The sequence below is a fragment of the Silurus meridionalis genome, chromosome 14 (genome assembly GCF_014805685.1).
Source record: "Silurus meridionalis isolate SWU-2019-XX chromosome 14, ASM1480568v1, whole genome shotgun sequence".
NCBI classification, from domain to species: domain Eukaryota; kingdom Metazoa; phylum Chordata; class Actinopteri; order Siluriformes; family Siluridae; genus Silurus; species Silurus meridionalis.
The window spans coordinates 4,244,904-4,259,167 of NC_060897.1; the positions used below are offsets into that span (position 1 = coordinate 4,244,904).

At 39.5% G+C, this 14,264-nt stretch overlaps 1 protein-coding gene across 7 annotated transcripts in view; it reads right to left on the reverse strand.

Moving 5' to 3' along the window:
- The window catches only part of si:ch211-278a6.1 (SRC kinase signaling inhibitor 1), a 159,187-nt gene that overhangs the window by 4,272 nt on the left and 140,651 nt on the right, over window positions 1-14,264 (reverse strand). For all 7 annotated transcript variants that reach the window (XM_046865934.1, XM_046865930.1, XM_046865929.1 and 4 more), the window contains 5 exons: window positions 12,691-13,104; window positions 12,458-12,610; window positions 7,082-7,132; window positions 6,334-6,987; window positions 3,653-3,766 (listed from right to left, as the gene is read on the reverse strand). In XM_046865934.1, coding sequence (XP_046721890.1) covers window positions 3,653-3,766; window positions 6,334-6,987; window positions 7,082-7,132; window positions 12,458-12,610; window positions 12,691-13,104 — 1,386 coding nt within the window. The remainder of the gene's footprint in view (window positions 1-3,652; window positions 3,767-6,333; window positions 6,988-7,081; window positions 7,133-12,457; window positions 12,611-12,690; window positions 13,105-14,264) is intronic.

Here is a 14,264-nt window from a genome sequence, read left to right on the forward strand (position 1 = left end):
CTAGTGACCTGCACCATGAGCTGTTAGACGCTAGAGTCTTCCATTGTGACTTGCCTAAAGTGGAGTAGATGTTACCATTCAGAAGACTTGAAATATGAAAACATCTGACAAAACTAGACTAAAACTAACTTTAGGCTACGCCTCCTTAATGAGTAATACTAACTTAAGGCTACGCCTACTACCTGAATAATAGTAAATAAAGTTGCATTTACCAGGTAGGATTGCTTGACTTAAAGTTAGTATCACTCAGCTAGGAGCAGTGGCCTACAATGACTATAACCTTGGAGGTGTATCTTTTAGTAATACTCAGGTAGGAGGTGTGGCCTAAAGTTAGCAGCAATCAAGTAGGAGGCGTGGCCTAAGGGGAGTATTAATTGGGTGGGAGGTGTTTGCCTAAATTGACGTAATAGACACCACTGAGAGATTTCATATATAATGCTACATAATGGTATAATGCTAATCAATTTGCCCAAGGACTTCTTGTAAATCTGTGCATTTGTTTTGTCAACTGGAATCAGAGATAGAAATGAAAACTGCACCAATCAGGTTGAGAGAGAGAGAGAGAGAGAGAGAGAGAGAGAGAGAGAGAGAGAGAGAGAGCGAGATATGGTGGGTTTTGAGAGAGAGAAAAAGACACGGATGAAAAACAGTATGGTCAGAAGATGGTGAATGATAGGGGGGAGAGGGACAGAAGTAGGCTGGATGAAAAGATAACCCTGAGATAAAAGAGAAAAGTGGGCACACTCTGAAAAAGAGAGAGAGAGAGAGAGAGAGAGAGAGAGAGAGAGAGAGAGAGAGAGAAAAATGTGGCCATCCATACAGTATGTGAGTGCTGGAGGTCGTGCTCTCCATTTCAAAGAGAATAATTAAAGGTTTATTTAATGAGACAAGCCAAAGTTCTGATCAGAGACAATGTGTCTGGAGAGACCTCTTTCTTTCTCTCTTTCTCCTTCTCTACTCCTCTCTTTCATGAACCTTCAGATGCACATAGCTTGATAAATTGTTAATATCGGTAGAAGCCATAAGCTTGGCAGGATGAAGCTGGGGCACACTGGGTACTCTCACAAACCCTTGCAGCTCTACGCTTTGTCGTTCAATCATGATCATGGGGGAGAACTCAATGTGTCCATGCAGGTTTCCTCCACATTCTTTGTTTTTCTCCGACCTCTAAAAATAGGTCTAAGAAAAATCACCTATAGGTATATAAGTATGTGAAAGTGTGCGAATTGCTTGGTTTCTGGTCCTAAGTACCATATATTCCTGCCAATCTTTTATTATTCTTATGATAGACTAAATGAATGAATGAACGAATGAATGAATATTTTGTACTCTGAGAACCAATACGTGTACTCGGCATACATTAAATGCGATCTTGTATATGACAGAAGATGATAAAACCAGTCTGTAATTTTGTATTAAAAAAGTCAACTATTAGATTTGATCTGAGGAATCATCCGAGTGATTTTGCACATTGTGCTATATAACATATACAGAATGTATACTGCTCTGTGCCATTTTGTTTATTTTGTGTATCCGTCCTGTACTGTTTTGTTTTGTTTGTTTGCACTGTGTTTTGTCTAGCACTGTTTGCACTTGGACACCTTTAGTCCTGAGTTATTTGTTGTTATGTAGCTCTATGTTGTTGTATGTATCACCAGGGTTCCTGGAGAAACGTTTCATTTCACTGTGTACTGTATCAGCTACATATGGCTGAAATGACAATAAAAGCTTCTTGACTTGACTCCGTCGTTTTGGATTATCATTCAGTAGAGATGTTTAATTTGGTCTATTATGGAACGAAAAGACACCTCCAAAGCTCGAGATAAATCACTGCTCGGACACTTCGATATTTAAAATCACATTACACACTCGCCATCTTAATCCAGGCCCTGAGGTTGACCTTTGTATTATTTTGTATATTGATGTATTCATCAGCACTGTTGTCCGAAATTTCTTAAACACATAGCGAACATTAAAATGGCTTGAATCCGAAACGCTACCAACAGATCTACATACACCAAACAGGCATAAGATTATGACCACCTGCCTAATATTGTGTTGGTCTTCTTTTGCTACCAAAACAGTCCTGACTCATCGAGCATTAACAGCAGTTTGAGCTACAGGAGCTTATCTGTTGGATCGGACCACACGGACCAGCCTTCGCTCCCCACGTTCATCAATGAGCCTCGGCCGCCCAGGACCCTGTCGCCGGTTCACCACTGTTCCTTATTTGGACCATTTCATAGGAGATTTGAAGATACTCTGACCCACTCATCTAGACATGACAATTTCATCATTCAAATCCTTACGCCAGCCCATTTTTCCTGCTTTTAACACATCAATTTTCGAAGACTAAATTATATTTTGTTGCCTAATATTTATCACCCAGTAACAGGTGATAAATAGACAGTGTTATTCACCACACTGCTCATAATGTTATGCCTGGTTGGTTTATAATCACCGCAGATTTAACCCATATGAGCACATTTCGACACCATCTCCACCCGCACTATTCCCTCCATCCTGTCATCTTTTAATGTGTAATTTTATCTGTCAGTTCTCCTGGGAGCTTCTGGAGCCATGGATGTTCACTTGACAAATCCCTGACTGTCGTAGTCACTCTACTGTCACAAAGGTGTGAATCTTATAACTGTCAGAAAGCTCTCGTTCAGCCTCTCTTCATTAACACACACGGATCTCCCTTGGGTCACTTGTATAAAGCTTCATCTCTAGATCAAGCTCGAGAAAGGTTCGAATTTAAGGCAGGAAGTGGCTGGTAAGTAATAATTAAACCTGCTTGATATTCATAAAATAAATATATATATATATATATATATATATATATATATATATATATATATATATATAACTAATATATATATATATAACTAATTGTGAAATTATAGGCATTTACAGTAATCAAATAAGCCTTATGATCAAATAAATCCTTTTTTTAATTCTGTGGTATATTTACATATTTTGAATGAAATGAATAAAATTTATTTCAAGCAATAGTTTTTAAACTAACAAACAAAAATCCCAATATATTTATCCACACCTGACTAATTATTCCATTTACCATATACAATACTTCCTACTGATGTGGATCTTTCCATCTATTTTTCATTACTGTGCGACGAGAATACGAAATTGAATCGTTATGAATTAATTGAATGTGATTTTTGCTTATTCGGTACAGACACGCGCGAGAAGATCATAAGTATTGGAACATCTGATTTGTTACAACTGTTACAATAAATTTGGAGGTACGGAATTGTCTTTGAATGACAAATTCTTTTCATCACTTGAACTTTGAGACCCAAACCTGTTCCAGCATGACAGAGTGCACAAAGTCAGCTCCATTAAGATACGCGTTACATGGGTTGGAAGATCTTGAGTGGCCTGCAAAAAAACTCTAACCTAAACCTTATTGAAAATGATGGATGTAAGCTCTTACACCCGTGAGGTTGAATGAATCTCCACAAATCTCCACAATACACTTCAGAAATCTAGTGGAACATCATCCCACAAGAGTGGAGGTTATAACAAAAACATACAGGGACTAAATGTGGAACGGGATGTTCAAAAAGGAGCACATACGAATGTCCTACGACTTGGTGTCCATATATTTTTTTGGGGTGAGAGGACATACCTGCTGTTGTCCCTGGTTCTTGAGAAAGTCTTCTCTCTGCTTGCCCACTTTGCTCTTGTCCAAGCCGCTCTGCTGAAGGTGCTTTAGACGAGATATCGCCTTCCCACCGCCACTCTGAGAGACACAGAGCACAAATTCGATTTGTTCTTTAAAAGTTTTACGTATTTGGTTTGGTCTGTTTTCCTGCGCATTCAAGTGTAAAGCAGAGCAGAAGGTGAAAGCAGAATGAAAATCAGGTAATTGGGACACACACACACACACACACCACATTATCCATTAACCCAGAAAATAGGTTTAGGAAATAATGCAATAATATCCTGTGTAATTATAGCTGAGTGAACGTTCCCAGAATGTTCTGAACGTTCTTTGCACTTTCTCTCTGCAAACGCACACATTAGAAGTGTGTTTCTGGGTGTTCTGTTACTCTGATCCCCCACCCCCGTATATCACCCACTGTACCTTCTCACAATGTGAGGATCATGCAAGGCTTCTGCATAGAGGAATCTATTCAATCTATTCAATACAATATTCAATTGTACGTGTCCTGTACACATACTGTAACATTTGTTGTCTTTGGTATGAAAGTCACATTTAGCTCCTAATCTCCACATTCAGGCTGTTATAATAAAGTATTCACCCTTTCTGAATGGACTTCGCTTTGAAATCTGAAAAATGTGTAAGTTTATTAAACTGGATGGAAAGTATTAAAACTGCCATTGAAAAAAAAAAGTATGACTTTGAAGAACTTTCAGCTGTTTTCAACTTCTTATACACGTTATATATGGATCAAAGTTTGTGGACGCCTGAATATGTGCACCCGCTTTCTCTTATAGTAACCTTCACTCTTCTGGGAAGACGTTCCACTAGATTTCATGATTCAGGTACTGATACTGAGATGTTCCAATTCACCATGTTCAATAGGGTTGAGGAGGTCAGAGCTCAATTGTAGGAGATCTTCCATTCCAACATGTAAAGCATATTATATCTTTGGATCTCCAAGTTCGAATGAAAAGAAAATTTTATTCTACTGCATCCAAAGACATTTTATATAATTGTGTGGCTCTAATTTTGTGGTAACAAAGTCTTCTCTTCAGATCTGCCTGATTCATCCTGACACCTTACCTATGGATAGAGTTTCTTCAACTGGAGATCACTCTGTGCAGTTGGGGATAATTTCAAATCCACATGAAGATCCATAAAGTTATTGAGCAAATTAAGAACTTTGAGGATGGAATTGGACTGTATGCATTGTATCACTGGACACCATTACAATGATGAACTGTAATGAATGGACATTCGTTGCCACCCAGAGTTCCCTTTTGAGTCTGGTTCCTGTCAAAGTTTCTTCCTCATGAAGTCTCAGGGAGTTTTTCCATGCCACAGTCACCACCAGGGACAAACTTACAATTATAAAGAAAAAAAAACGTATACATTATATGTTGTTTTGTATAAGCGCTATACAAATAAAAATGAATTTAATAAGTCAGGCGTCCCAATAATTGTCACTTGGAGATTTAATTTTCAGAATTAATAGAAATACCCCTGGAGCGCAGGTATTAAAATCAGTCATTATAAATTACAGGCTACTTATGATGGAGATACTTTAAGACGACCGCATCTTCAAAAATATCGTCAAAAATATTGTAAGTCGAAGATGGCGCTATGACTGTGACAGTCTTTTCTGCTTCATGCTAATTTATATTTGAAATTTTCTGCTCTAAACTGGTGGCTTTCCTCTTCTTCTTTTTCACTACGAGCAGGAGACATACTTGGGCGCTTGGAAGACACGCTTTTATCACTAAAATTGCTAATTGAAACAGAATAAAATACACACTGAGACCAGTTTACTCTGTTGACCGCTAGCGAGAGGGAAAGATACGCCCATCCCAGTTGCACAATTTTTTATATATTTTTACAAATATGCCGTATCCCTCTCTTCATTGTAAGATCGAAAAATCGTAAGTCGAACCATCGTAACTCGGGGACCATCTTTATGGTGCAGGATAATGACTTTTTCTTTGTTACCTCACTAATCACTGAAATCATATTTGCTGTTAATTGTGGCATATGTAAATTTGTCCTTTTGTCTTAGTTGTTTTTTTGTCGTCTCCTGTTTCTCCCCTATGTCTGAGGACTATAGTTTGGGAAAGATATCATACCTCTAAAGAAAACGGCAGTCGTACAAAACTTTCATAATTGGACGGCTCATTAAAAATGAATCCAGTTCGGAGACTGAAGTGTGAAATTTTCACACACTGTCATACAAGCTTGGTTAAGATTTCACAGTTATAAAACATGTGATTCAGCTAACATTATTCATTACCCAGACAGGAGGTCACTGTAATAAGCCAAGGAGGGGGGACCTTGAAGCGTTCAACAAAAGATGAGGAGGGGGAAAAAAGCAGAAAAGAGAGAGAGAGCGAGCGAGAGAGAGAAGCTAAAGCAGTTTATTTTCATCAGTAGACAGTTATGGCTGTTGGTACAGAGGGTAAACAGCGGAGGAGAGATGAAATTCTGGTTTAATCACCGTTGGGTCGAAGAGATAGCGTGATGGAAAGGAGATAAAGAAGATAGAAGGACAGTCACAATGCTAGCTATCATCTCTACTTATCACCCGGGAATCAATAGCCGACAGCAGGACAAGGAGAGAGAAAGCGAGAGAGCTGAAGGTGTTCCTGAACCTTGGCTGCATCTGTAATTACAGAGGGTTTTGGTGGAACAGGAGGTCTCTGCATCTCTCCTCTTCCTGAACTTTTAATTGGCGGAGGAACCGAGCTACTGGACGTCTTGGAATCCATCTCCGGAATACTTTGAGACCAGGTTGGGATGACCTGTGTCCCAAAATCAAGCAGACTCAGTTCTAGCTCACGGATCGTCTCTTCCAGATTGTCTAGACGCCTGAAAGTGGTGTGTCTAATATCCTCTTTGGACTCCCGGACTCCCGGATTGGATTCTCCATCATCCGTTACCTTCTTATCGTCGATCTCAAAAGATTCCTGGATCCTCAGCTCCGTTTTTAGTAAACTTGCTGGCTTCTTCTCTGTTAAAGGTGAAGGTGAGGGTAAAGGCGAATCAGATCCGATAATCGTGCCTTTCTCAAGCTCCTTTATCGTCTGGTTCCGTTGTGGTATCTGAGATCGCGTTTGATTGGTTAAAGACTCCGACTTCCACAGCGACAGGCGTGGGGTCTTTACAACATAGCTGCTGTAACTCAGGCTTCTCTGGACTTGTGGTGTGGTGTTGGAAATCTGCGTGGAGATCTGCGAGGATGTTGTAGGACACTCGCTGAGGACGATCTGAGGGACGGACGAAAAAATGGAGGTCTTGTCCGGAGGCTGTGAATTCAGTAAATATCATGAATTACACCATGTTGTGTTTTCTTAAGATTTAGAAAGTGATTTTATAATGTGGGAGGAGTTAGAATCTCACCTGGGTTTCGGGTTTTGGTTGGTGAACACTTTCCTGCAACACCGCCAACTGCTGATATAGGAACATACAAAATGTGACAAGTCGAACACACACTCTAGCAGCAAGATTACATCAAAGAAACAAGTGGCCACTAGGGATCTGGTGCATCCCCATAACTGAGGCAGATTCGATTCGTATCTCGATGCATAGCTACATATGAAGCAGCTACCGATGTGAAAAGATTCATCCTTGTTATGATTCCGTAAATTCCGATTTGATTCAACACAATGTGATTCAATGCAATACAATGCAATAGTCTTCTAACGCATGGCACCGTCACAAACATGCCTCTGTAGTGCAAAAACAAAACATAAAGAGATCAAATTAAACCAGATGTTCTTTTCCTGTTCTGTCTCCAGAAAGATGCAGCTCTACCTCTGCCATGTTAATCTGTGTTCTATGTGACTCTCATGTTCACGTAGCAGAAAATACGCACTTGAGAAATGCGGGAAATCGATCTACATATCAAATATTGGTCACAAATAATTGGTCACTTTCTAAATAAAATGCGTACATCTGCTAATAATTATATATAAATAAATCGTTTTTTACTGAGGCAAATATGTCAACAATTATGCACCTTTTATGCCGATGCACCGATGCGAATTGGTGAATCTCTAGTGCACACACATACACACTCATCACAAGGTGAAAGGGATTTGCATGTATGTGTAATTACGTCTTTGAGACATTTTTATAGTGATTTTCGCACAACCGATACACAAACCAAAGTTCTAGCTTTCACTAAAGACTGTAAAAACTTTGCTGCCACTCATCCCATATCCATGAGCCACTGTCACAGGAAAGGGTCATATGATACAAGATACTGGATCAACTGGGAAAGTAGTTGAAAAGTCAGGCCCACCCAGGCCTGTCCATGGCCACACCCCCTGTTTAATTTGTGTGTGTATGTAAAAAAAAACATTTTCAGCCCAAGAGCAGCCTAATGATTCAGCGAGAGAGTCTTCAGGGACCGATTCGGGGGCTTGGAAATGATCAAATCGTCTTTATACACGGGCAAATTCGTCAACTCAAAGGCACGTTTTCATCTTTTCAAAAGAAACCAAGCTGGATCGAGCCAGACGGCTTCCTCGTACCGCTTCACAAGTTCCTTTTGACCTGATTTGCATAGTGAGCGATACACAGATTTATTTTTTTAATAAATCTAGACTGAATCTAGGCCAAAAAACAAACAGTTGATACCCAGTATGTTGTTTAAAAGCAGACAGAAAGAAGTTTTTTGACTAGATATTCTTCTCATATTTTTAGTTCCCGTTCCATTTTTCCCATTGTGATCAATCTGGGATTTAATCCAGGGGTGACCCTGGTGACCAGTTCACGATCAGTGATAATTGATCACGAGGAATGTTCTAGATGCAGCATTATGGATAGTAACAATAACCATTTGTGGCAGCGGGCACGTGGATGAGCACACGAATGGTTATGGCTACTATCCATGATGCTGCCTCTAAAACATGCTCTTATGCTGAATGCACAAAATAATTAAGCACTGAAACAATTCGTCATGTTGAGATAATGAAAAAACAAGAGAGGAAAAAAGTATAATGCATGGCCTCTTAGGACTTCTGTAATTTTGAAAGGATTAACCAGACAATTAATATGGGTTGTCCATTGTGTGGCATTTACAGATCTGGAAACCAGTACCCATATCCAATACATCAAGCTTATACACATTTTGTGAATCACACATTTTAATCACACACTTCTCTATAAATGACCTTGTTCCCTATACAGCATTCATTTTCTTTTGATTAGACTAAAGCCAGTTGGGAATTTAAAGCTGTATTAGCTGTAATAAAGCTCACGACAATGTTTACTTGTTGCAACACAAGAGCCGTTATTGATTAGTAATAATAACCTCGGGCTGACATAATCGCACGCAAACCCGACCGCCGCTAATTTCCCCAAGGTCGATTTTCCCATGTCGAACAGATCTCACAATTCTCCACCTTCTTTGTATTAGAGGGATGAATTGAAGGTCAGAAGACATAGGACTGGTGTTAGGAAGAACCAAAGGGATCCATCAGCACTTGCGGAAGCAGATTGACTTAATGAGTCTCATTGGTTTTTGTTGAACGTTTAACGCAATCTCAACGTGATCTCCCCGATAACGGGCTCCTGATGACAGAGCCAAAAGCGGTACGACATGTGGCATCTCCTGCGTCGCCTTCACATTCGCTCAACCAAAAGAGAGCAATCTGTACTGCCTGCTGATGCTAATGAGCCTCGCACTGTGTGTGTGTGTGTGTGTGTGTGTGTGTGTTTACCCTTGAGCTACAGGAGCTGATGACTACAAACACCACTACAAACGTTTTGCGCCTACTGCTTGTGTGTGAATGCCTTCGGAAACGCTGGAATGCCATTTCATTTAATTATTACATATCAGGCAACCGAAAGCTGTAACAGTCTTATAATCAAACGTTTGTGTTTACAGATTCTGAGTAGTAAAATGTCTACATATGAACCATATATGTAAATTGATATCATTTTTGTCTGTTCTGTAACATTTGAATATCTTATGTAAGCAAAGGGGCAAATGAGAAAATAAAGGTATTAAACGAAACAATAACAAATTACTTCAAAACTCTTCGAAAGTTTACCCCCCTCCGGGTCTTTGCCATTTGTCGTTATATTTCTCGGCCCATTTATCAAAATCACCGCATTCACCAAATAAATTACAAATCGATCGAATCTCTAGCTCAGTAAGATCATTAGGAAATGTTCCCACTCTGTATGTGACTGTAACTGTTTGTTTCAATAATTGCAGCACATTAATGTAGAACCTATAACGGACCGGAACCAATCAGAAAGCAGTATTCAGACTGTAGTATATGCACTATATTGACAAAAGTATTGGGACACCTGATTTTTCCAGCCAAATGTGGTTCTTCCCTGAACTTTGACCCAGCTACACAATTGTATAGAGCATCTTTGAACATGGTAGCATGGCATTTTCACTTGAATTAGCAGACTCAATCCTGGTCCAACATGTCAGTTGTCCTATGTACAGTAATGTCCAGTAAGATATGCTTTTGATGGGTTGAAGTGGAAGATCTGCTGTAGAGCTCCAAACACTAACACCTTTAGTAAGAATTGGTGACTGCACCCCAGGCCTCCTCACCTCTCTCATCTACCGTGCATTCACAAGTATTCAGTGTTCACTTTTCTGATTTTGTTATGTTGTAGCCTGATGCTACAATCGTTCAAATTCATTTTTTATTTTTCATGAATGTCCACTCAGTACCCCATAAATGTATTAAAAAGAAAAAACTGAAATGTCACGTACAGTACATAAGAAAATTCAGCTCAGGTGCCTCCTAATTCTCAGAATGGTTGCTGAGATGTTTCTACATATTCATTGGTGTCTACCTGTGCTACATTGAATCGTTTGAACATGATTTGGAAAAGCACGAACCTCTCTATAGAAGGTCACACACATCTGATGATGTATATCAGAGCAAAAATCAAGCTATGAGGTCAAAGAAACTGCCTGTAGGACAGGATTGCTGCAAGATCTGGGAAAGGCTACAAAAGATTCTGCTGCATTAAAGCTTCTGAAAAGCACAGTGGCCTTCATATTTCTCAAAAAAGGAATGTGTGGTACAACCAAGATTCTTTCAAGAGCTGGTCATCTGGCCAAACCGAGCAACCGGGGTGAATGAACTTTGGAAATCCGGTGTGGATAAATTCCAGAAGAACAACCATCACTGCAGCCCTTCACCGATCTGGTTTTTATGGCAGAGTGTCTAGACGGAAGCCTCCCAGTGCAAAACCCATAAAGGTGGAAGTTATTATAACAACAAATGTGGACGAAACGTAAAAGGGATGTTCAAAAAGCACATATGGACCTTATGGTTAGGAGTCTATAAACGTTTGTCCATATAGTGTAGTCAGGAATCCCCTCACTACCAGAGCCTCCATGTAAAAGTTGCTCTTATATCTCCACAGAGTTGAAGAAGCAAAAGTTTCCCTAAAAACTCAACAGAAATCCAACACTTTCAAGGTGTTTCAAGTAAAAAAAAAAAAAAAAAAGCATCACTACACCTTCAAAGCGTACTGTGTTTACCAGTTTCCTTCTCCTCTGAGTTTTGCTGACATGGTGCAGACTTTGTAATCCATTCTTAAACATCTGCTTCCTTTTAAGCAAAATCGTGCTCTCCATTTTTCATATAATCAAATCCTGTGTTGTTTGGTCTAAGACATGAAAACCAAGCACTGGCTGAGATTAAGGCATGGAACAGTCAATTCTAGACCTGAGAAGTGACACTTTGTGGTGGTATAGTTATACAGTTGACCTTCACGTGACCTATTTATGAGACTCATTAACACATGCATTACAACAGAAAGGTAGTGGCAACCCTGTTAGCTTTAGTCCCTCATCCCTTCATCCGCAGGGCACGAGAGCTCACTGGATTTATCCATGAGGATGAAAATGTAATAAATCAGACACTATGGCTTTTACATTCATTCATCATCAGTCATCTTCATCATTGTCTAGCAGTATCATCATTATCTTCCAGTGTCTTCATCACTATCTAATAGCAGGAAAATGTAAATAATAAAAATCATAGTCTTTAAGACAAGACATCGCCGAGCTGCTGCTCTTGGGCCCTTGAGCAAGGCCCTTAACCCACTATGCTCTAGGGACGCTGTTTCATGGCTGACTCTGCGCTCTGTCTATTCTATTCTTCTATTCTATCATCATCATCATACTGATTCATCATCATCATCATCTTCTAGTTTCATCATCATAATGATTCATCATCATCATAATCTTCCATCATCATCATTATCTACCAGTATCATCATCATCATCATCATCATCTTCATCATTTTCCAGCATCATCATCTTCCATCATCATCCTTCTCACCATCATCATCATCTACCAGTATCATAATCATCATCATCATCATCACCATCATCTAACAGTATGATCATCATCATCATCATCATCATCTACCAGCATCATCTACCATCATCATCATCTACCAGTATCATCATCATCTTCTACCATCATCATCATCATCATCATCATCATCATTTTTCTCATCATCATCTACCCATTGTTCCAGAGACTTACAGTATTGTGGTGGTTAATCAGACAAACACATTTGATATTGTTTTCCTTTAATTTGTCAGAACAAAAATGCCCCAGTGAGATGATGATGATGGTGATGATGGTGATGATGATGGTGATGATGATGGTGAAGAGTGTTAGAGAATGAGGCTCTAATGCTACACAGTGCTGTATGTTACTAGTCAAACTGAAATAAATAAATTAGGTTTTTTACTATTCATCGTCCGTTTCACTCTACCTCGATATCTGCAGATTTCTGCTCAACCTCTCCATCCTCTCGCTCTCCTCCTGCCAAGGTTGGAGGTGTGGAGGCAGGCCGTGGAGCTTCAGAGACACTCCTCCTCAACTTCACGTGGGGTTTTTGAATCTCAGCCTCCTCAGATTCAGATTTCTACAAATGAGTCACAAATGAATAAAACGCTTTGTGAAGAAGGAGTAGAACAAGTGCGTCTTCATGATGCACAGAACTACCTTCATGCTCTTGGTGGAGATCACCTCTCCGCTGCGTGTGGTGAGACCTGGAGAGGTGGGGAAGCTCCGTCGTGGAGGGGGAGGTGGAGGCGATTTGGATGGCTTCTCCGTGCGATACCTGGCCACCGTGAGCTCGTCTGAGCCCCGCCTGGAGCTGGCCTCCTTGCTCGAGACCTTGTGTGTGGGATGCTGAGGTTTGTTGGGTTTGTGCTCAGGTGTGGCGTTGGTGTTAGACTCTGACTGGTTTTGGTTCTGGTGTTGGTTCTGGATTGGTTTGATCTGTTTAGCAGCAAAGTCCAGATCCGGTATGGCCTTCATGAGCTCGGCCTGGGTTTCCTCCAGGAGTCGGTTAATGTCCTGAGCGCTGTACTGGGTCAGACTGGCTCGCTTCTCCTCCCAGTCCCTTTCAGCTGCCTGGAGAAAGAACGATTCAGAGAATTATGTATTTTTCTTCGTAACTTATCCATTTAGAGTTCAGAGTTGTGATGTCACAACTCCGAACTACACAAAAGTCTCACAGTGTAAAGCACAGAAGATAAACATGATAACCCCCTGCTCAATCATCTTCATCATCATCATCATCATCAGTATCTTCATCATAAATTTGGTATCAACATCTAGCATTATCATCATCATCATTATCATTTACCAGTATCTTTATCATTATCTCAATGTCAACATCTACCATCAACATCATCAGTATCTCCATTATAATCTTAGTATCAACATCTACCAACATCATCATCATCTACCAGTATCATCATCTACCACTATCATCATCATCAGTATCTTTATCATAATCATAATAATCTTTCAGTATTAACATCTACCAGAGTCATCATCATAGACCAATATCATCATCATCATTTCATCCACCACTATCATCATCATCATCATCATCATCATCATCATCATCATCAGTATCTTCATCACAATCATCCTTATCTTTCAGTATTAACATCTACCAGAGTCATCATCATAGACCAATATCATCATCATCATTATCATCATCTTCATCCACTATCAGTTTCATCATCATCATCATCATCATCATCATCCAGTAAAATCATCATAATCATTCTCATCATAATCATTCTAATCTAACAGTGTTGTAATCATCATCATCATGATCATCATCATCATCATCATTATCATCATCATAATCTTCCAGTATCATCATCATCTACTAGTATAATCATCATCTACCAGTATCATCATCATCATCATAATCATCAATATCTTTATCATAATCTTTTAGTATCAACATCTACCAGGCATCATCATCATCATCATCATCATCATCATCTACCATGATCATCATCATCATCATAATAATCTTTCAGTATCAACATCTACCAGTGTCATTTTCATCATATACCAGTATCATCATCATCATCATCATCATCATTCTCATCATCCAGTATAATCATCTTCATAATCATCAACCAATATCATCATCTACTAGTATCATCATCATAATCCTTATCATACACGTCTACCAGTGTCATCATCATCATCTTTATCATCATCATGATCTACCTGTACTATCATTTACCAGTATCATCTACTAGTAT